The 24,113-nt window shown below is 50.5% G+C and overlaps 1 protein-coding gene across 1 annotated transcript in view; it reads left to right on the plus strand.

Moving 5' to 3' along the window:
• Positions 1 to 23,887, plus strand: part of Aco2 (aconitase 2) — a 45,109-nt gene extending 21,222 nt beyond the window's left edge. The window contains 17 exon segments of the mRNA XM_028871303.2: positions 3,203 to 3,295; positions 7,911 to 8,069; positions 8,280 to 8,535; positions 9,426 to 9,440; positions 11,370 to 11,590; positions 17,073 to 17,096; positions 17,297 to 17,370; positions 17,886 to 17,972; positions 17,974 to 17,995; positions 20,203 to 20,349; positions 20,511 to 20,603; positions 20,605 to 20,667; positions 21,352 to 21,543; positions 22,590 to 22,722; positions 23,149 to 23,270; positions 23,386 to 23,479; positions 23,482 to 23,887. Coding sequence (XP_028727136.1) covers positions 3,203 to 3,295; positions 7,911 to 8,069; positions 8,280 to 8,535; positions 9,426 to 9,440; positions 11,370 to 11,590; positions 17,073 to 17,096; positions 17,297 to 17,370; positions 17,886 to 17,972; positions 17,974 to 17,995; positions 20,203 to 20,349; positions 20,511 to 20,603; positions 20,605 to 20,667; positions 21,352 to 21,543; positions 22,590 to 22,722; positions 23,149 to 23,270; positions 23,386 to 23,479; positions 23,482 to 23,519 — 1,833 coding nt within the window. The 3' untranslated portion in view covers positions 23,520 to 23,887.
• Positions 23,888 to 24,113: the final 226 nt, after the last annotated feature.

Genomic DNA, 24,113 nt, shown 5'->3' on the forward strand with positions numbered 1-24,113 from the left:
AGAGAGAGAGAGAGAGAGAGAGAGAGAGAGAGAGAGAGAAGTGCTGTAGAGCCAGATGTGCTGGTACATGAAACTGGTGCCTGGAGTCAGGGTTCTTTCTGTCCCAGCCGCCCATCTTCCCATGTCTGTATCCATGTCACATGTGCCCTCTCTCCTGCTCTCTTCTGGCCTCTGAGGATGAGCCAGGGAGAAGGATGGCGGTCCCTGTGTGTGGCAGCACCATGAATTGAATCTCACAGCTGCAGGAGTGTTAGGTAGACTGCTCTCGTTCTCACTCTAGAGCTCTCACACTGACAGCCTTCTTCCAGGCAGTGCATTTCTTTTGTGAGTTTTGCTCAAAACTCACAATGGCTGTGTACCACTGAAACTGCCACTCAGAGCTAAATTTCCTATCTTGTTGTGAAATTAACCCATGCTCCTTCCCCGAAGCCTCCAAGCTTACGGTACCTTCCTGTGTGCTATTCCTAGATCCGGCTGTGTCCCTCCCAGCCCTAGGCTCGCCTGCTCCCTGCCGCTGGCAGTGGGAGTGAGTACTGTCTGGGAGGACACTGGCAAGAGGTGAATGCTGGCAGGCCTAAGGCCCAGCAGGCTCGGAGCAGAGCATGTGATTGAAAGTGCTCCAGCTAAAAAAAAACAAAGTACTCCAGCGACTAGGGTCAGCCTGGCTCCTAGAGCCTCTCAGACTCTTGGGAAACACTGAGGGGCAGCCATCCTTCCCATTCTAGGCTTTTGTCACTGTTACCCACCCATGGTGTCCCAGGGGTACAGTGGCACTTTCCGCTCGGCTGAAATCATGTCCTGTCTACAGACTAGCAACTTCCACATCAGCTGCTGAGGGGTGATCATGTTACATGTCTGCAGGGCCAGGGGCCGCAGAGACCAGGGACCCTGAAACAACTCCCACAGCAGGGCCACCATTTGTGGTAGAGATGTGGTTCACAGAACCATAGATTTCAGCTCTCATCCCTGCTTGTGTTCAATAAATGTTTATTTATTGAACATTCATTACATGTTAGGTGCAATAGCAGGAACTGTTAAGTGGGAGCTAGATTAGCAGGGCCTGTCCCTCACAGATCTTAGAGTTCTGTATGGAGAACAGTTTCCAAAACCAAGTCATTGCAACGGGAAGGGAAAGTATAGGCTTTGTTATAAGAAAAGGTCTGATTGTGATTTGGGAAGGGGTGGGAGCAGATCCTTTGGAGATGGGACTGTAAATTGACACCTAAACAGGTAACTGGAGGAAGAAATTCAAGAGGTATTAGCAAAGACCAGGGGTAGTAGAGCTGCCTGTAATTCTAGCACTTGGGAGGTGGAGACATGGATCAGGAGTTCAAGATCATCCCCAGCTATACAGTAAGTTTGAGGCCAACTTGGGCTTTGTGAACCCTTGACCCTCTCTCACACCACCCTCCTTCCTAAATAAATAAATTAAATAGATAATGAGTGAGTAAATATACAAAGGGCCTAAGACAGGAAGAAACTGGAAACGTATACGAATGAAGAGGAGACTCCAGGCCTGAGCCCTGTGGGAAGACAGAATGGGATGAGGCAGGCAGGGCCTTGATCGCTGTGGGAAAGACTGTTTCTACCATCCTAGAGTCATGGGAAGACTCTTTTCTGCTGCCCTGATGGGCCATTACAGACGAGGGAAATTATATACTATAGAAGTTCATTCGGCTCCATTCTGAAGGATGGAAAGTCTATGCTGTCATGGGGTAGATGGGCGAGCAAATGTGGGTGGAGAGGGAAACATGAGGCAGGACTTGCTCCCTTTATCAGGAACGCAGTCCACAGTAAGAGCGTCAGTGCATTCTCGAGGGCAGAGACTCTTATAGGTCCTACTTAACACTGCCTTGGCTCACTCTCAACCTGAGTATTGGAGAAACATGCAGATTTAGAAGGGAGGAATATGGTCAGTTCTGCATGTGTTTATACTCTCTGGCCCAGAGACGGGGTGATCTATCGAGAGTCACACAGCCAGAGAAGGTTCCAGGTTGTTTCAGCATCACTTTTGAGACATCCACCCTCCCACAAACATACAAATGTATCTACCCTTCTGCCCTGGGTCCCAATTTCACAAGTGACTGGTTTGTAAAAGACAAGGCCAGTGTATTAATTATTAACTAGAAAGGATTGCTCTGGTAACACAACTTGTCTGCCATTCTTTTACTTGGAGACCAAGTGGACTCTCAGAAGGACACACTGGCTGGCAGGAGTTTAAATGACGTGTTTTTCAGGGTGTTTATGAAGTGTAAGACCTGTTCCTCCTTTTCAGCACTAGAATCTACCACAGCGCTATGCCTTTTGTTACTGGTCAGTTTCACATGTCCGTGGCCATGCCTTATCAGATAAAGTTTGCCCTTAGAGCTGTGCTGTTAGACTTCCCTGCCTCCAGGAAACTGCCTTCAAATGATAGGCTAAATGGGACCAGTGGATCCCATCCTTTCAGATCAATGGCCCACCCAGTTAGCAGCCTTTTACCTGGGACCTGTCAAACGTATTACCAAGTACTGTGCACTTACTATGTGCTGGCACTGGCTAGGTGCTCACAAGTGGAGTCTTATACCCTTTTCAGAGGCAACAGCCTTGGATTCTGTCAGGATTCTCCAGGTCTGTGGTTGGACAGGCCTCACCTGAGCCTCTGGTTTTCCATCTCTAAAATGGATTTGACAGCAGTCTTGTCCACTTCCTGACTGAGTTGTGGGGCTGCTTAGCTTGATATTAATTTGCATTCAGTAAGTGGTAGCTGAGATTCCAGACAGGTACCCACAACTCAATGGAGAAGCAAAACCAGGATGTCCACTTGGTCCCTTGCTTCCTTTAGATAGACCCCTCACTCTGTGTCCACCCTAGTAGACAGATGCATACATGGCACCCCCTTCGCTGTTGACCCTGGCTAGGGAATCGAGTGCCAGAGGGGCCTTTGTCTACAGAGAGACGAAGCACAGGACAGGGATGTGTTCCCAGACTGTCCCCCTGGCCAGGTGTCATGGAGATGAAGCTGTCTCTGCCCCCTGTCTCTGTCCCTGGGCCTGCCCGCTGAAAACTGCAGGCCAGCAGCCAAGCCCTCTGGAGTTCTTTTGGAAGCCCTATGAGAGAAGACTTGTATTCACGGTGCCATTGTGTCAGCAGCGCGGGGGAGGGAGTATGTTGTGTGAGGTCATCCCAGGTCAAACTAATGCTCTGGTTATTGATTTAATAGGACATAAACCAGGAAGTGTACAATTTCCTGGCAACTGCAGGTGCCAAGTATGGCGTGGGCTTCTGGAGACCTGGATCTGGAATCATTCACCAGGTAATACATGGCTTAGCCTATCTTTGCAAGGGCCCCAAGGCCAGGTTTCACTCTGGTAACGAGACAGCATGTTCCAGGCCTGCTGGGGACTTGAGGCTTGGGAGAGATAAACAGGAGTGCTGGGGCCATATCACCCTGAGTACTGAGATTACAGGTTTGTAACTATAGTTTACAGAACTATAAATGCTTGAAAGCGTGCTTAGAGGAGGGATGGAAGTTAGAGATGTTGGTTCATACCTGTAGTTCAAGTACTGCTCTTTCTATGGAGTTGGGGAACCCCAGATGTGCTTTTGAGCTACATCCTCTAATACGCTGTTTGTGTGTGTGTTGTTTTTCTCATTAAGTGTTAAGTCCAGTTGTGTGGGTAGCTGATCCAGGGGGTGTGAAGCCCTATCCTGACTTCACAGGCCCCAGGTGTTCACATGGTGCATAGACACACATGCGAACAAAACATTCATACACATAAGTACATCTGAAAGAATTTTTTTAAATAATTACAATTATTTGTAGTGCTGGGGTGTGGAATCTAAGGCCCTATAAATGCAAGGCAAGTACTATACCAATTGAGCTCTTTCCCATGATAAATTTAAAAATAATGAAGATAGTAACTTATTAATACTTACCACAACCTTGTGAAGTAACGAGTTTTACTGTAACATACTTTACAAAGGAGGAAAGCGAGGCAGAGAGATTAATATCCTCACCTAGGGACAGCCTCCCAGCTAATTGTGCAGCAGGGATCTGGCCCTGAGTGAGAGCTCTGCTCCACCATGGTGTTCTGCTGCCCGTATCAACAGGGAGCCCTGCTTGGTCCCTTTTGCCAGTTGACTCTGCAGGATGGAAGTACTGATGTCATAGGCTGTGTTAGCAGGTGCTTTTCCAGAGTCCTCTAAGAATGGGCTTGAATTTGGCAGACATTTTTCCACAAAGTCAGTATGGTAGGCACACCTCTAATCCTAGCACTCAGGAGGCTGAAGCAAGAGGTTGTTGTGAGTTTGAGGCCAACCTGGGCTACAAAGCTGAGTTCTAAAGAGCCTGAGCTACAATGTGAGACTCTTCCTCAGAATGAATGAATGAATGAATGAATGAATGAATGAATGTTGGCCAGGCATGGTGGTATATACCGTTAATCTCAATATTGGAAGAGGCAGAGGCCAGTAGATCTTTGTGAGTTCTGGACTACATATTGAGGCCTTGTTTCGAAAAACAAAACAAAAATGTGTGTGTGTGTCTGTGTGTGTGTGTGTCTGTGTGTCTGTGTGTGTGTGTGTGTATACACTGCTTTCCTTCTGTCAGAGGGGGCTGCTGAGGACTAGCCTAGTGTATGTTCATTAACTACCCATCCTCTGCATTTCCAAGGTGACTCTTCTCCGTGCCTCCATCCCAGGCCTTGCTACCTGCTCCTTGCAGAGGAGCTGAGTCAACCTGTCATTTGACCCTGCTTGGGCCCCTGGCTCTGCCCAACTTTGAGACCAGAGCCAAGAATGGATTACTGCATTGCCCTTTAGGACAGGGCTGTCAGGGTGACAGAGCTGCCATGTCACACAGCCTGCAAGGACCAGAGTCTTTCTCTGCAATAGGGCATGAAGGCATATGGACCTACTTTCAGTTGGCCTTTTGTTATGGAGGGCACCCCAATCCAGGTATCCCTATTCCATTTTAGCTCAAAGGCCTAGGCCTTTTTGGCAGCTCTTAAGCCAAAGTTTGGGGCTGTGAGTGGTGGATGCTCATACCTGCCTTTGGTCCCTACTAAGCATTCAGCATGATTCTTAAAGCATAACATTTCTAGGAACCATGTGTTTTATTCTCTGATCTGTTGCTGTGAAGAAACAATCCTGACCAAGGCAATTATTATAAGAGAAAATACTTAACTATAGATGGAAGTTTCTGTCCTGCCTGGTCCCGCAGCTGTTCAGTTCCAAATAAAAACACAGAGCTTTATTAATTATAAACTGGGGTTGGGGATTTAGCTCAGTGGTAGAGCACTTGCCTAGCAAGCCCAAGGTCCTGGGTTCGATCCTCAGCTCAAAAAAAAAAAAATTATAAACTGTTTGGCCTATTGCTCAGGCTTATAACTAACTAGCTCTTATGCATAAATTAACCCATAATTCTTGTCTGTGTTTAGCCACGTGGCTTGGTTCCTTTTCTCAGTCCAGCATTCTCATCTTGCTTTCTTTCTGTCTGTCTGGCGATTCCATCTCTTCCCAGCTTTCTCCTCCTCATCTGGTCACCTCACCTACACTGCCTGCCTGGTTACTGGCCAGTCAATGTTTTATTAAACCAACAGGAGTGACAATTCTTCATAGTGTACAAGAGCATTGTCCCACAGCATTTGACTACGGACTTGTTTATAGTTCAGAGGTCTAGTCCATTGTCGTCATGATGGAGGAGCATGGCAGCGTGCAGGCAGATGCTGGAGCAGTAGCTGTGAACTAGATCCTGATCAAGAGTCTGGGCTTGGCATGGGCTTTTGAAATCAGAGCTCACCCCCAAGGACACCCTTTCTCCAAATCCTTTCAATCTTCATCCCTGGTGGCTAGCGTTTGAATATATGTCCTATGGAGGCCATTCTCATTCAAACCAGCACACCATTTGTGTACCATGTGGCTTTACTTTTCTGTCCGTCTTGTCACAGCAGTTTCATTCAAACAGAACTCCAGCCTTGTCACCATTGAGCTGGCAGACCCTACTTTAGCTTTCTGACTTACCTGTTAACCTGTTTAACCTCCCTGGCCTTCCCACACCCTGCCTTCAGGCTCCAGAGGAGCCTCTGTGGCCCCTTTAAATTATGTTCCCAGTGGATGTCCTGTGCTTTCTCCACTATGTCTTGTGCTCTGTAGACACAGGGATGTGGCTCTGAGGATGGGACCAGGTGAGTGCAGATGTGGTCCTCAGTGTTTGTATGTGTTGTGTCCGTGTATGGTTGAGTTCTAATGTTATGTTCTAGATGTTAGTCTAGCCTAAAATGTGATGGTGCATGCCTGTAATGTCAGCACTTGGGAGCTAAGGGAGAGGATCCCAAGTTCAGGACCCACCTGAGCTATATAATATAGTAGGACCTGTCTGAGCTATATAGAGGACCCTGTCTCATAACAAACATATACAAAATACACACTTGTTGGCCCTCACTCCATCTCTCCATCACTATTCGTAGATTGCTGAGGTCACTGTTGCAGCTGGATAGATTACCGTCTGAGATGAAGAGTCCTGTAGTCCTTAGGTCTGCAGTAACCTCTCCTCCTGGATGTTAACTCATGTGCGGCTACGCCACATTCACCACAGGAATTCTGTGTGTCTCACCGTCACGAATCTAACTTTCCCAACCTTGTGGAGCTTTAGGGATTGCTACTCAAATCTTAGCATGTGGTATAGGCAAGGGAAGGGCCGGGAATCGGAGAGCAGTACCAGCCTGCTCCTCCGTATAGGTGCCATACTTTGTGGAAGGCATCAGCCTTTCTAGCCCTTTCCATTTTGAAGGGATGGAGGCACTTTGTGCCCTGCTAAGTCTATGGGCAGATGCCCACCTTATGCAGAGACCTGGGTGTCTGTGATGTCCCAGGGACTCTGCCCACATTCAGTGCTGATAGTTCCTAGAGCCCTCACATCTTGGTTCTTCCTAGTGCCCGTGAGTGGGCTGATTTCACCAAGCAGATGAGCAGGGCCCAGGTAAAGGAGCTTCGTGCAGAATAATCAGATATTGCCTCTCCCAGCTGTATGGCACGATGGCATTCAGTCACCATGGTCATCTAGTGAGATGGGCTGTTTGGCTGTTTCTGTAGAAGAGGAAGCTGAAGCCTCGAGAGGCTGAGTGTCTCGCCCAAGGTCTCATGGAAACAGGAGGTGGTAGGCCACACACCCAGGCACAGAGTGGGCTGGACACCTACCTTCCAGAGTCTTGAGGTCTGACAGTGGTAGGACTGATGTGGATACTGCCTCTTCTTTCTCACCCAGTGTTCTAGAGAGCACTCATCCCCTGGCCTTCACAGCTAGGAAGAGCTTTGGATGAAGCAGCCCTGGCAAACAGGGCAGGTGATAAGCAAAATGTTGGGTTATCAGAGCTACCTCCAGGGTACAGAGGCTTGGGAGGTGGATCCTCAGACATTGAAGAAACTCGCTACATCTCGATACTTACTTAAATGCCCTGTGGGAACTGAAGCCTGTTCCTGATAGAACTGTCTACCCTGATGAGAAGCCTGGGAGGTGTACCACCCGCCCTGGACAGTTGACTACTCGAGGCTGAGAGCCTGTTGGGAGCTTTCTTCATCACACTCGTCCCAGGCCCATCAAAGGACACTTATGTACCAGTTTGTGTGGTTCTCAGCACACCCGAAGTTAAGATGACCTGAGTGTTTTATTACTATAAATGAAGAGACTGAGGCACAGGGAGGCATTTGCAGCCCAAGTCACACAGAAGATATTCATGAGCCCAGGCTGCCTGGCCATATAGGATTAGCTTAAATTAAATGAGGCTGTCCCCTACCCCATACTTCAAGAATGCCTGGGCATGGCCGGGTGGTCTGGTGTCAGTGAGGACAGCTCTGTAGATCCTTTTTTGTGTCCCATTTCCATTCTGGGCTAAAGACTTTTAAGCTTAATATCTTTGATTATTTTTCAGATCATTCTAGAAAACTATGCATACCCGGGAGTTCTTCTGATCGGCACTGACTCCCACACCCCCAATGGTGGTGGCCTGGGAGGCATCTGCATTGGAGTAGGGGGTGCTGATGCCGTGGATGTCATGGCTGGGATCCCCTGGGAGCTGAAGTGTCCCAAGGTGAGGGCTAGGGAAGGACTTGCTGTGGCCTGGATAGAAGGGAGGCTGTTGGGGTCCATGGGGGACTGTGGGTCCCAGATGGCTGAGCCTTTTGTTGTGAGGAGTGGGGCTGAAGAAGAGGAGTGGGACCACAAGCCCCGTTCCTTGACTGCTGACTGGAACGTAGTATGTGGTGCAGAGGGCCTGGAACTGCCTTGCCCACTGTTTCAGGTGATCGGTGTGAAGCTGACAGGCTCCCTCTCTGGTTGGTCCTCGCCCAAAGACGTGATCCTGAAAGTGGCCGGCATCCTGACGGTGAAAGGCGGCACGGGTGCTATTGTGGAATACCACGGGCCTGGTGTCGACTCCATCTCCTGCACTGGTGAGGAGGACAGCCTCACACGCTGTCCCTCACTCTGGGCTGGGTCATGTGCCTGGAACAGAAGCTCAAGTGGCCTTCCCTTGAGGCTGTCCAGGCAGTGTGTGGACTGAGAATAGACATGTAGGCAGTCAGGCTAGGGGCCGCCTGCTGCTCTGACGGGACAACTGACAACCACTGTAGAGAGACAGGACTTCCTTGTGGCTGCTCTGAGTTGGGACCCACATCAGCTTTAGCTTCTGCTGCTGGGGCCTGGCCAAGAACGATACAGGACTGTCTTGGATGACCCATAAAAGTCCCAGAAACCCTGTAGTAGCCTGCAGAATTATTATACCCCTTAGTTAACAAGAGCTCACCCAGCTGTGAAGTTGCTGACAGACCCTGACAGAAGCCAGGATATCTCTGAGCCACACCAGTGGACAAGATGCTCTCTGGTCCAGACAGTGGTGCTATTCCATTCTTTGTTGCTCTAGCTGGCTTTCAACTCCCTGAGCTCAAGCAGGGAGTTGTCTGTGCCGCCCAAGTAGCTAGGACTACAGGTATATGCTCTGAACCTGATTTATTCCATTCTTATGCTTAAACTTAGAAAAATATTTATGTAGCATCATAGTGTAGCTTCCCAGAAGGCAAACAGACCTAGACCTAAGTCCATCCAGTACTGGTATTTATTTGTTTATGATGATCTTGAACCATTCTAAGCAAGGTAGACACAGTAGCTTCTAGGCAGTGGCTGGCCATGTCCAGCTTCAGTACAATGGCTATGTGCTCTGCTGAGCAGAAGCCAGACTCTCAGCTAAAGTTCTGCTTGTGAAGGCTGAAGTCTGTTCACTGGCCATGGGCTTTGAGGGGTGAGTGCCTATTGTCATTAGGTGGCCTTATAGGCCAGGAAGGAAGTGATGCAGCTCACTATATAAAGAGCTTTGTGCCCACCTTGCAGGTACTGGAGCTCACACCTAGCTGCCCAGCATCCTCATGCCTTGGGCTCTGTTTCTCCACAGGCATCGGCAACAGAGGTCAGGAGGGGGGTAGACCGAACGCATGGGCCTGGACAGAATTGAGACCACCACGATCAGTGTTCTCCGATCATCAACCAACAGCGAGTGCGAAGAAAGTACCCACTGAAGCAAGACCAGGCCCCCGAGACAAGGTTATAAGCCGTTAAGGACTCACTTGCGGGAGGTGTGTGCGGGAAGCAAGTGCGACACGTAGTGAAATACAAGCGCAGCCAAATTCTGTGTGTCACCTCATACAGAAATCTCTGCACCGTTCTGAAGCCATTAGACCGTTCCCTCCAATAAACCTGGGTTGCAGAGCCGCTCCCATAAGGAACTGGCTGGCAGCGACTAGGATATCGCGACAACAAGCCCGAGGGAGTGTCGCGCTGCGAAGTCGACTTCAGAGATCTTCCTGTATATTACTCGAGTGTGCGTCCACAATAGGTCCCAACTTTCTTCCTTTCTGAGCGCGTCCTGTGGGCACGGTGGTGTTCGTGAGCCTATCACTTATATCATACAATTATATGCTACTAGAGTATGTATTCGCCAATGCCTTGGGTTTAAATCAAGAGCACGACTGAACCAGGAAGAAGAGTTCAACCATTCTGCGCCATCTTGTCTGGCTACTTTTCGTGTGATGCGTCTTCCTCAGTTCGTTACATATTCCTCCGTCACCAGGAACAAGCTAACACTGCGATAGCAGACATTCGGGAGTGCTCGTTCCCTCCCCTCTGCTTAGTCACTGTTCCCTCTTCGATCTGGAGGACCCACGACCTTCCACCACAGAGCACAATTTCAACAATGAGCCTCAGCTCCTTTAGAAATGTTCCTTGAGAAGCTGCAAATTACGCCAGAGGAATAAAATGAAGTGCGTGCGAACCTGATGGAAGAAGGGAGCGAAGTGTGTGGGTGACCCACTCGAGGTCTCACAACACCTACATGTCTAGGGGCCCAAAAGGAAGTCTGGTAGCCACCTGAGTCCTAACCTGGCAATGAGTACCGTGTCCATCTAAGCGCTGGTGTCTCCAATCTTATCCATGACTTCCTTTTTTTAAAAATATCTCTTCATTTTATTTTATGTGTGCACTTGTGGTTTTTGCCATGGATGTCAGGTCCCCCTTGGAACTGGGAGTCACAGACATTTGTGAGCTGCCACTCGTGGGTGGTTTAATTTCTTCTTTTATCACTCAGCGGATTGAACCTAGTAGTGGTGCTCTTAACCCTGAGCCATCTCTTCAGTCACCCTAATGCACTTACTTGAAAATTCGTGCTTCCTTGGCTGGTGAAGGATAGCTTCTATCTGCTCTTTAAATATCAACTGGAAACAAGTGCGTGAAGCTGGAGTACACTGGCTTCAGGAGTTGAAAGCAAGCGAACACTGTGGTGTCTGCTCCTCTTCCTCTAGCCATGGCACCTGCAGCTCTTCAATTCCTCAATCAACCACACCAGTTCGGTGTGCTACACCAGCGCCGCCACTCTGTAAGAAAGTAGCACTGGATGCCCTCTACTCTAGCATACTTGCAAACTTTGCTAGATAAGACGCAATGTTCTCACTCAATTAAAATAAAATTAAAGTATTCCAATAAAAAAAAGACATGAATGACTCACAACACATAAGCTGAGCTCTTCCAGAACCCGGGCTATCACAGTCCCACGCCACGCCACCGTCTTGGGTCTTCAAGTGGCGGTGGCGCCCATACCTAGCTCATCACAGCGAGGGGAAATGGCGAAGGCTCAGAAAACTCTCGATCGGCAGCACCATCTCTGAGATACCGTGAGGCGAACAATGCTCTGAGCAACTGAATGCAATATAACTCCAGATTTTCAGCAAAACCCATAACACCTCCCATGCAAAACACACCTAAACGAGCGAGTAGATAAAAAGCCAATAACAGAGACGTGCGGTTAAAAATAGGAGTTAAGTAGAGCAAATCTCTCGCTCCTCAGAGCTCGGAGGCTCCTGGAATGTGCGGCCACGCGCTTGGATCCAGAACTCACCGCAGGCAGATGGCAGTGGTCCTTCGTGGACCTCCGTGACCAGCACTGCGTCTATGCACTTAGAAGTTCCAGGACAGCCAGGGTCTACAGGCAGAGCCGACATCCTCTACAGAACGTGCGAAAATGCACTAGATCAGCCCCTGCCTCCTCAGCGCACACGCTGTGAGGAGGTGAGTTTGCTTAACTCACGTACCCCGGTTTTCGTATCTCGGCTCACTGAGCAGCCTCTGCAGTGAGGGCTGAACGTGCCTGCAGTGGTCAGGGGACAGCGTCCTGCTGCGTTGTGATTTTGCCCCTCCTGGTGCTCTTAGGTTACTGTGTCCTTGTGAACCTGCTCTGCGTACGGCTACAGCGAGCAGGTGTCGGCCCGTGTACACTGATAAACACGTCTCTCATACACACCCAATTTCCGTGTGTTTCATTTTCCTGCCCTTGTGAGTCCCAGTAGCGGATTCACGTCGTAAGCTGCAAGACATTCAAGGTATGCGAGCCTCTATGCTCTGAACCCCGGCTCTGCGCAGATAATGTACTCCACACTGTGATTCGCAAACTTTAATCCTCAATTGATGTAGAGTCCGAATTTACTTTGCTGACTCGTCTGCCGGTAGGACTTTATATCTTAATATGGGACACTGGCATGAGGAGTGAGGTGCCCTACAGCTACGACCAAGGGAGCTTCGGCTTGATTTCCTTAGGGGCCTGAAAACCGTGCCAGCAGTGGGAGCTGAGACAGTGCGAGGAGATCATCTCCTATATATATACAACTCTATAATTGCTCTGCATTTGCCACCAAGAGGTAGATGGAATAGCAGAACTGGCCTGGGCTCGCTATTGCTGCTAGAGTTCATAGCGCAGCATGCAGTAGACTTGCATCCTGAAGCGGACAGAAGGACAGATCGTCCAGACGTCCAGGAATAGGCCTCACCGCAGCCATACAGAACCGCCAGGTGTGATGGAAGCAAGTGCCAGCTGTGGTTCTGATGAACCATGTGCAGCTTGATCATGCCTCATATCAGCTCTGCAGTGTCACCAAGTGGAAGAGCCCGAGGCCTGCGCTGTGAGCTGAGCCTACACAGTAGTCTGGCTGATACTGGATGGCTTGTGCCACCAGTTCACTCTGCTGCTGGGTCCGCATACCCGGAAGTTGTCTAGCCTGCAACGAGTATGCGCTGTTATTATTTCTAAGGTTGTCCACGGAAGGGCTCCAAGTAGGATAGCCGGTTTTTGATCCAGTCTGACCCCTGATGGTAGTCCAGTTGAGAACCAGAGCTCCTCCACTTTGTTAACACAGACACGGTCCAAGTCGTCCACGTCGCGCCAGCCCTCATATATCACCTATTGATAAGCACTACGAGAGACTTCCACTAAGGGATTATACCATCGAGCGTCCTCCTGGAGACTTAACCTTAAGACCCAGGCTAGGCTCGCTATAAACTCAGTCCTCCTGCCTCAGCCTCTCAATAGCTGAGTACAGGCCTCACCAACCAGGCATCAGCTCTCCGAAAGACATGTGTAGTTTTGGAGGCTATCTTTCTGAGCAGAACGGCCCTTGATTGGTTTCTGTGCCTCCCCGACGTGACTTTGAACCGGATAGATCACATACTCAGCTACTGACCTTCAGAATCCTGCCTGGTGTACTGTGGAGGTATAACCACCTATCCATGGATGGTGTTGGGCAATGTTCCGAGCGTGTCTCGCGACACTGTATGCTTCCGTATGGAACACAGGTTCGAGCCTTTCCTTTTGTGGAAATCGGAATGGGAGAAATATCGTCAAGACAAGTCACACTGTCACTGATAGTTCTTTCTCCTCTCTGCGTGCGGTGTGCCAGGTCTTTTGCGAGTTTCATGAGTCGCCATCCAATAAGGACTATATACGTCCCCGAACTTGGCCCGACCCCGTTAGCAGAAGTGGGCGATGTGCGCAAGAGATATGATTGCTGGGTCTGAGAATGCAGCTGGTAAGAGGAAGGGTTCCACCCACTTGAGATGTCTGAATACAAGACGTCCCCCACCATGAGGATTACTCAGCTCTATAGTACATTAGCTTCAGTGGACACTTTCTCGCAAGCCTACCAAGCGTTCTCAAACAGATACCTCAATGCTCCACCAAAGCAGCCTCACCTGTGCGGACAGGACTCGACACCCTCTTATGTTCGGTTGCTAATTCCTTGAGCAAAGCTCACTTTTCTTCAGCCCGATAACCAGGACACGGTACAACTAACTGAAATTCCAAGCCTAATCTCACCCACTTAATATTGCCCTACATGCTGGTATAGAAAACTATAAGTACTACAATACATTTAAACTCTAATAGTGGTTAGTAGAGAAATCACTATCAACAAAAGAAGACGTTTAACCAATACACTGCGTGGTGCGAAACTCCTAGCCTTAACTGAGAAAAATGTTTACTTTAATCGTTCCGCTGTGTGTTGTCGGGCGTATAATGAATAGCACAGCGCGATATTGTCTCGTCTTGGTGATGTAATGAGTGATCTGGTTCTCTTACGAGGTATCGACACAGAATCCTAGCATTGTCAATATGGGCTGGATGCAGTCATGTCTTGGCCAGTTCTGACATTGCTTCCCAGTGTGCTAGATGCAGCTGCGTGCTTCTTCGTCATCTGCACAGCGCTGGCTTCCAAGCCTGGCGTGCCTGCACTTTCAGCATGAGGGCTTGATGTTTGGAATGCCTGGCTACATGCTGCCCTAATAGCCTTAAGCTCCTTCTCATGGACAAGTCCTCGCTTAGCCAACACAAAACTCCAGGACGGAAGGGACAAATGGGCAAGACAACCAGCCTCAGCTGCAATCTCATCTCCGAGATCCGAAGCAGCCAGGCTCAACTAGACAATGCAAAAAGTGCATAGATCCGAACACACAACTAAACCATAACATAACTCTCCATGAAGACAAAACAATAACTGTGCTTCGAAAGTCAAAGCCAAGAACTGCGAGGCCAGCAGGTCGATGAACTCGTACGCACTAAGTGATTTACACTTATACCCCGTCTTTCCAGATGAAACACAAGATGTGCCTCACTCTCACTGCTCTACGGGAGTCGATACCTAGTGTGGTCGCACTTAATGATCCATAATGCACCGCCTCGGACAGCGTCCAACTCCACACAGTACGCTGCTCTATTAACTAACTACTAATATCAATTACGAACTGGAGAGATGTAAGTGCTGCATAAAAGCATGAAAGCCCTAAGTACCGTGCTTATACTTTTTCCTCTTAGGATATTACTCTAAGTGTTAATGCCTTTTCTGTTTTTGCTTTGCTTAGCCATTTATGCCGGTAATTTTGCCTATTGCCTGCTATTTTAAACTCTACATATATCTGTATGCTCTATTCCCTTTCATTCTCTCGATCTTTCGAGTCTTCTTTATCGTCTTATCTTTTGACCTGACTGACTACTTAAGTATCATCTCAGGATTTATTATAATCTAACTAGAGAGGAGCTGTAAGATCGGCGTTGGAATTATATCTCACATTGTGTACACAAAAGAGTCATAATAAACTGGCTGGTCTCTATGTCGCCATAAAGAGGCTGAGCACTCACTACCCTCATATTCCCCACCATCCCCCTCACCAGCACCAACTAGGCAGGCTGGCCGGCAAGGTGAATAAATAAGTGGTCTATTGAGTGTTCTTCGACGCACCACGCCAAGAGCTGAGTACCTCCATCGTTGACTTTTCTAGCTTGCTTGTAAGCACGCGATACTGCATATATTAGCCAACTTAAAAAAAAGTTTTTATAGAATATATAAACTTAGCTCAATTAGTGAGGCCTGTGTCAGATTTTCCTTGGAATACGTGTAAGACACATCAAGAAGCGAGTGGAAATACTCTATAGAGCCTAGAGAGTGTGCGCTGATGCACTCATTGACGTATCTGATTGTGTTTATCATCTGTCTCGTTGCATCCAGTGGACATGGCTTGACATATATAAGAGTCCCTCGGCGTGCCCTAGTGAACTCGAGTCTAGTTAGAGCCTCTACTGAGCTGTGCAACTTCTATTACATCAGGAGCTCGTCCGACATAACAACAATAAATATATTTTTATAATTTCTCATCGGATCCAGACGGGGCGCGACTCCATCTTTGTCCGAGATAAGTAAAGCGAGACTCCTCTCAGCAGCCTATCACTGAAAGTGCAGCTATACACATTGTCATAGTTATAGCAAGAGCCAGATAGTGACAATGGCTGTTCTTTGGACCTAACTCACAGAGATGCCTGCCTGCCCACTCTGCACTTTGAGTGCTTGAATCAAGGAAGTCCCTACTAGACCAGTTTAACAAAAACTTTTTAAGGATCTGTGGCTGAAAAGCAGAAAGCAGAGCAGGCTGTGAGGCACACTTTAATCCCAAGCAGTGGGGCAACGCAGTGGAGGTGGGGCGGGCGTGGTAACGATCTCAGTATTGACAGGCCACCAGCACTGGTCCTACCAGACGTGAGAGATCTACACACAGCGACAGCCCAAACAAGGGACCTCACACCAGCAGCAGCAGCACAACCCCTACCACAATGCTCCTCACAAAACAGAAAGAAATAGAAAAGAAGACCCACCACGAGAGAAAGAAAGAAAGAAAACGAACTAAACAAAAACCACAAAACGAAACAGCAAGCAAGAAAACAGAAATCCTAACGGATTAGCCTATACTTAAGACCGACCAAACACATAAGCCTGTCCAGACTATCCATTAGCCCAAGCTAATCATTATGAAATGCTCAGCGTTCAGTCCATCGAACCCTAACGTATGCAGAGCAGAACACGCGAGCGCTGCACTGACTTCACTGCACCCTAGCCACTCAGGACGCGCGCCGTGAGGCAGAGGATCAAGTGTTCAAAGTCCAATCTATGCTACCGTAAACCCTGCCTCAAAAAAATAAAACTTTTTGGGTTTTGTGTTTGTCTTTGTTTTGCGTTTAGTTTTTTTTTTTTGGAGTTAGGGTTTCTCTGATGTAGCCCTGGCTGGCCTGGAAACTCAGAATTGCCTGCATTTGTCTCCCTAGAATGCTGGGATTAAAGGCTGTGCCACCACCACCACCACCACCCACCACCACCACCACCACCACCACCCACCACACCCAGCTACCACCACCACCACCACCACCACCACACCCTCAGCAACCCCTTTGACGGTCTTTATGTGTACTTACAACTTCGTAGTTATCTAAAATGGTAAGTAGTGAACTAGATGGGAATCTTGTCTACTAATGTGAGCCTGTGTTCCAGCTGTCCTGCCGTTACCGTGAATCTTAATGGACTGGGTACATGAGTACGCGTTGACTTTTATTGTTGAAATACTTACCCCCTAGCCATGTCTATAGAAAGTCAATCTCTGATGCAAAATCAAGAAATGGCGTGAACTCGTCCAGGTCAGGATGGGAGCCACCTGGTCCCATAATCCCTCCTGACTTTTGACCTGTTACCACACCACCATATTACCAGCGTTTGATGGCAAGCTGCTCTAAGCCAATTCAACGCCTTATGAGACATATGGACCGGTCCGGGTCAAAGCTTCGCGCCAAGCTATTCTCTCTCTCATTAGGAACTCAAGTTGCAAATATAACCGTCCCAGGAATTCTACCACACACCCAACCCGCTCTGAGGCACGATGCACCCGAAAGCCACCATGAATTTAGGAGAACGGCCGACGCCATGGTTATGTGGAGTGCGCCAGAGTGCGCTCGCCTTTTGCTACCCACCATGCCTGCTGATGCCTAACATGCTCAATCGCACAAGCCACGGCCTGTTGGGCTAAGGCAATGTGGGCACAGCTTTTCCTCCCCCAGGCTGCTGCCTTACCCATTGCCATCCCCCACTGGGCCTGGCCCTGACAGGTTCTTGTCCTCTTTGTCCTCTGCAGGCACAGATCCTGAGGGATGTGGGTGGCGTTGTTTTGGCCAATGCCTGTGGCCCTTGCATCGGCCAGTGGGACAGGTAAGCAGAGCATCCCTGGGAGGTCCGCCGTCCGACTCTGCCTCCTTGGGTTTAGAGTGCTGACTGGAAGAAATAGTGGAAAGAAGATTCCAGCCTAAGGCCTCTGGTTCCAGGGACTGCTACACGTTAGAAGTCCGTGTCAGACCTGGCTGGGCACCCAGATTAGAAAGAGCCCGGCTGAAGCCCTGAGCGGCCAGAGGCGGCAGCCCTGACTGGCAGAGGCTGACAGGGTGCATCTTAGCAGGCAAGCAGGTGGCTCTGACGGAGCTGCCCAGGCGAGGAGACTCAGGCTCAGGCTGGACTGTGCCTCTTCCTCAGTCTCAGATGCCACCCATGATTTTGAGGTTGCCCTGCGCCATTGTGCCTGAGTCCCTCAGAGGAGCAACGTGTTTAGGGCCTTTCCCATTCCCCTCCTGTCAGAGCTAGGTATGCACCATAAGAAACCCAGACCCCTGGCTTCTGGACAGCCCATGTGACAAGGCTGGATATCTAATCCTGTCCCTCTGCTCTTGCAGGAAAGACATCAAGAAGGGGGAGAAGAACACAATCGTCACCTCCTACAACAGGAACTTCACAGGCCGCAATGATGCAAATCCTGAGACCTGCCTTCGTCACATCCCCAGAGGTGAGACTGCATTGGCCAGGCATTACCGGAAACTACCTTGGGGTCCTTTTCCTGGTGGGTCAAAGGAAAGGAGGGGATGGGCTGCTTAGGGTTGGCATTACAGAAAGTCCCAGAAAATATAAAAGGGCAAATTAATCTCTCCTGTCAGTCCCTACCCAGCAGCAATCACTGCTAATGTGAGTTATCCAAGGGGAAGCCACAAGACATGGCCTTGTCATTCATCCAAACAGAATGCTGACTTGGGGATTCCCGCCTGGGTCTCCCTCAGCTCTTAAGGCGTCTCAACCATTTAGCACGGTTAGTAGAGATTGGACTGTGGCATTTCACTGTCCTTGCTTCTTCCCAAACTCCACAAGCTTGCGTCCCCTTACCTACCTTACAGGTTTATGGGAGAGGTATTTTTCACCAACAAACCTGAACCGCTTGCTGAATGCCTTGCTTGTGGCTTCTCTCCCTCTCCTCCCCCCCCTCTTCCACTTCTGCTTGCATAGCTTACTCTCCGCTACACCCCAACTCCTTACCACATACACTCCAACGGAGTGATCTCACTCATCCTCCCCTACCCCCTCTCTCACACTACCTCCTCACACCGTTCCTGTGACGTGGATATTCTCTCTCCCACCTGCCACCCTCTTCCACTTCCTCTTATGAGTGCGTTCTCTCCACTGCCCACTCACCCGCGCGCACACCCACACGGCTCCTCTTCCCTTCCCTTCGCGCACATCCCAAGCCCCACCAACGACATAGTCCCCGCGTTCCATACCCTACCACCAACCAAGCACACACACAGCCAACAACCCCAATCTACTCTCTCAACACCCATTCCTTCTCTGGTGGGTTCTCTCACGGCTCCCCCTTCTCTCTCCACCACTATCACTCTCATAGAGAGATACCCAGTCCTGCTTCCAGATCCACCCAGCACTACACCCGTCCCCGCCACTTACTTCCCGCCTACCTCTTACACCGTTCCTGATGACGCGTTCTCATCCCTCCTATACCCCCACCCTACACGACACGAATCCCTTCCTTGCTTAGCTTCCTCCCTCCCCTCCCTGCCCCCTACCCACACCTCCTCTATCTCCCTTGTGAGGTATCCTCTCCAAACTTCTCCACTGCCCCACACCTCTACAATTCCATCATTAGAAGAATAGAGAAGTAGGAACAGGCCACAACGTGAGAAGAATAACCGAGAAGAATCTCAAGTCACAGACCCCTCTTCCCTCTCCCTCCCCTCCCCCTCCCTTCCCTTCCTTGTGAGTGGTTCTCCCCCCCTCCCTTCCTTCTTGTGAATGGTTCTCCCCCCACCCCTCTCCCTTCCTTGTGAGTGGCAGAGGCCACAGGTGGGTCTCAAGCTCAGTTTCTGCGTTCAGTAAAAATGTGCCTTTGCTGTCACTATGGGCATTGACTCAGCTGACGTGTCGTAGGCGCTGAGTGGGTGTCCCACCTCATAGGCTAATCTCTTGACTTTACTGAGGGGTCCAGAAGCTCTTCTTAAGTAAGGCAGTGGTTCTCTGCTTTTCTTTTGCTGCCAAAGCAAGAGTATTTTCAGCACTGAAGCATTTGTGCACTGGCCTCCTCCCATCTATCCAGGACACTTGCAAGAGACAGGAAAGAGCCATAGTAGTGCTGGCCCAGCCTAGGGAGAACGCTACGTTCAGGCCCTGGCAGCCATTGTAGAGGCCGAGTGGCCCTTGGGTTCTTGGGTACTCTGAAAGCCTGGTGGCTCGTGGTCCCTGCAGCTCTGGCTTCAGAAGAGGGCCCGGGAGGGAGATGGTTCAGTCGGTGAAGTCCTTGCTGCACAAGTGTGAGGATCTGAGTTTGACTTCCCAGCACCCACATTCAAAAAATCCCTGGGGCTTGTTGACCAGCCAGCCTAGTCAAACCAGAAAGCTCCAAGTGCATCGTGAGACCTTGAGGGTCAGCAGGATGACTCAGCAGACAAAAGTGCTCGCTACACATGACCCTAGAGACCTGAGTTCAGTGTCCAGAATCCCCCTCCCCTACACACACACATAAAGGTGGAAGGAGAGAATCAACCATACAGTTTTTCCTGACCCAACATCTATGCTTTGGCACTTATATGCACACACACATGCATACGCACATTCACACACAATAAGATAAAAAATAATTCTAAAGAAGATGGGCCTGGGTAGGTAGGTGTGGATGGCTGGTGCTAACCAGCAAACTGGCCTCCTCCATTTCAGATTGTCACAGCCCTGGCCATTGCGGGAACCCTTAAGTTCAACCCAGAAACCGACTTCTTGACAGGCAAGGATGGCAAGAAGTTCAAGCTGGAGGCTCCAGACGCAGACGAGCTCCCCGATCGGTGAGCAGATGCTCCATTTCGTATGGTTAGCCACCAAAGATGTGCCTTGGCCTAGCTGCCTGGGCCATTTGAGGTGGGCTAACACTGTTTGAAGTGAGGTTTGGGCCCAGGGAAGCTTGTGACCTATGAGACGTCCATGGAGGGAGTAAGGATTCAGTGCCCAGTGTGTCTCCATCCCTTCTGCAGGACTTTGACCCAGGGCAGGACACCTACCAGCACCCCCCCAAGGACAGCAGTGGGCAGCGGGTGGACGTGAGCCCTACCAGCCAGCGCCTGCAAGCTCTTGGAGCCTTTTGACAAGTGGGATGGCAAAGACCTGGAGGATCTGCAAATCCTCATCAAGGTTGGCACAAGCGTCCCATCCATAAGCAGTGGGCATGGCTGGGAACCTCAGGGGAACAGGGGGGCTGGCTGCCAGGAGGAAGAGATCACAGCAGCCTCTGTTCCCCTTCTCCATGGCTCTGGGTGGGGCAGAGCCTGATCTAGCCAGCTGGTGTGGGGAATGCATCACGTGTGACTCAGCTCAGCTCTGGATTGACAACAGATTTCCACAGCATTCCTGTGGGTCATTACTGGATACGGACTGTTTGGGAGCTCGGCCTTTCTAGTGTGGTCAAGGGCCTCAGCCTCATGTCTGACAATAATATATGGGCTTACTAAGGGCTGTCCAGGCACGCCTGTGACAGAGCCAGTATTTAGCTCATGTGAGCCAGGACCCAGACATGACTCCTAGCTTCTGTGTCTGGCATGGAGTTGCTGACCTTCCACCCCCGCAGCTTAGCTGAATAAGCAAGCAGCTGCCTCTGTCCTCCATGTGTAGCCTGTCCTGGAAGAGAGTATCCTGTCATGGAGACTGTGTTTTGGGGGCTTTTGACGGGGGTGGGGGATGGCCTTGCCTGAACCGGGTGGGCATGGGAACACCAGGACTCACTCCATAGACTACAGGTCCAAGGCCAGACATAACGCTCATCTCCCCTGCTTGTTCTGGTCACTGCCTAACCTGGCCTGGCCTGTTTACCCACCCAAGGTCAAAGGGAAGTGCACCACCGACCACATTTCTGCTGCTGGTCCCTGGCTCAAGTTCCGTGGACACCTGGACAACATCTCTAATAACCTGCTCATCGGTGCCATCAACATTGAAAACGGCAAGGCCAACTCCGTGCGCAATGCTGTCACCCAGGAGTTCGGCCCTGTCCCTGACACTGCTCGATACTACAAGGTGGGCCAGCGTTGTTTGGTGGGAACCGTGTTGGGAGCTGCTCTCCTGAGGACCTGGGGTGAGGGGGGCATACCTAGAGAAAATTGTTATCCAGCACCCAGGAGACCCTGCCCTGGAGTCAGAGAGAGTCACAGCAGGTGTTTGGCCCCAGACCACAGAAGGTTGAAGGAAACCATATGAAAGGGCTGCTTTTGAACTCAGTTGAAAGGGAAGCTCAGAGAAGAGCCTCAGACCAAGCAGTGAGGGTCTAAGCCAGGCCTGAGCCAGGGTCCTACCTGGTTGTTCCTCTTTGGAGCCCTGGCTGTCCTGGAACTCGCTCTGTAGACCAGGCTGGCCTTGAACTCAGAGGTCTGCCCCTCAAGTGCTGGGATCAGAGGTGGGCACCAGCACTGCCCTGCACTACTTCTTCTGTGCGTGGCCTTTGCCTGCATGTGTCTGTGCGTCATGTGCATGTCTGGTGCCACAGAGGCCAGAAGAGGGCATCACATCCCCTTAGAATTGGAGTTTGATGTGGTTGGGAGCTGCCACGTGGTTCCTCTGAAGAGCTCTTTACTGTGGGGCCATTTCTCCAGCCCTGGCCCACTTCTTGAAAGGCTCCAGGACTGATGCAGGGTACTGGTGAGGGTCGCCTGGCACCTCTTTGTGGCTGACTGGGACAGTGCAGATAGATGCCTAAGGAACTGTAGTCTCTCAGGCCCCCATCATTGGCTGTACAGATAGATAATGGTGTCATGGAGGGCCCAGTCAGTCTCTGGCCCCACTGAGCAGCCACGGCTTTTCTCCCACTCCACCCACCCAGGGTTTGCACTGCCCCGTGAAGGCTAGCTGCTTCCCTGTCCACTGCAGCTAGGCAGGCAGGGCCAACATCCAACTTGCCTGCTCCATTGGGCCTTATCTGGCCCAGTTCATCCCAAATTCAGCTGCTCCTGAGCAACAGGAAAGGAACTGCCTCCCCCACATTGACTCTGCACCTCAACTTGCCCAAGGTTAGGCAGGTACAGGCAGCACCCTCCTCTGCCTCACCACCTGTCCCTGTTACCTGACAGAAACATGGCATCAGGTGGGTAGTGATTGGAGATGAGAACTATGGCGAAGGCTCAAGCCGGGAACACGCAGCGCTGGAGCCTCGCCACCTTGGGGGCCGGGCCATCATCACCAAGAGCTTCGCCAGGATCCACGGTGAGTTAGAACCCAAGTGCTCTCCTCATTCAAGGCCCTAGGTCACCTACTGTCAGTGGCCAACTTGGGCCTGGAGTCCATGCTCCCATAGTCCACATAGCCTGTCCCCACCTACCCAACGCCAGGTTTGGCATTGACTAAGTCTGCCGCCCAAAAGCCTCCTACCAACACTGGTCTGGGTTCTAAGCTTGTCAACCGAAATCCAAGGCATGTGGCATGTACATGTGCAATAAGCAAACCTGCTTGAAGTGCTGCTGGGAAAGGGGGTCACTGGGACCTAGCAGACTTGGGTGTTACAGTCACTGGTTATCCCCAGTAGGACTGGGTGGGTGGGGGTCTGTCTCCCAACTGCTTTAGAGGACACTTCTGGTGCTAGTAAGGGTCCCTGGGCAGAGGACCACACTTGATTTCGTGTATGTCTTCCAGAGACCAATCTAAAGAAGCAGGGCTTGCTGCCCCTCACCTTCGCCGACCCCGCTGACTACAACAAGATCCACCCGGTGGACAAGCTGACCATTCAAGGCCTGAAGGACTTTGCCCCTGGCAAGGTCAGGGGCTAGGAAGGAGGGCAGACAGACCAGGGGTCTCTCGGGTGGGTGCGGTCGGGGCTGAGTTCCCAGGAGCACGCTCCACTTCCCACCCACACCCATCTTTCCTTTGCAGCCTCTGAAATGCATCATCAAGCACCCTAATGGGACCCAGGAAACCATCCTCCTGAACCACACCTTCAACGAGACTCAGATCGAGTGGTTCCGCGCAGCAGTGCCCTGAACAGGATGAAGGAGCTGCAGCAATAAGGGAGGGCCAGGCTGGCGCTGGTGTCCCACTCTGGACCCTGCTGGGTAGCCAAAGTGCAAGGTCCATGTGCATCATCAGTCAGAGCTGTCTGTCCAGCGTGGCCTCCTGCTCTGAGATGGTGACCAGACCCGCTTCCTGCTCTCCCATCCTCAGCCCAGAGTGAGCCACCGTGGAGGGTACTGATTTTATGTCCCAGCCCTGCCTTCCTTTCGGTTTGGTTCGCCTTCAAAGCCCACGCACCTGTATTTATTTTAATGACAGCACTCCCTCTAAAGGACTTTTTATCCCGCCTCGTCATTTCACTGGTGGCTGAAGGATTTTAGAGAACCTTTTGTTCTGACAAAAAAAAAAGATCCATTGACTGTTCTGTGTGAGTGGTTGGTGTCTATTTGTTGTCTATCAGCTTGCGTGCAGGGAGGATCTTTTTAAAGCCTCACCAGGCCTGGGTCACACCTGGACCTCGGTCACTGCAGCAGAGATGGGAGCACTAACAGAAAAAACTTCCACCCCTGCTGCCCTCCCATGTGCCTGCAGTCGAGCGTCAGGGACCACGAGCTGTCTGTCTCCGGTCCCCTTGGGACTGATGCACTAGG

The sequence above is a fragment of the Peromyscus leucopus genome, chromosome 20 (genome assembly GCF_004664715.2).
Source record: "Peromyscus leucopus breed LL Stock chromosome 20, UCI_PerLeu_2.1, whole genome shotgun sequence".
Taxonomy (NCBI): Eukaryota; Metazoa; Chordata; class Mammalia; order Rodentia; family Cricetidae; genus Peromyscus; species Peromyscus leucopus.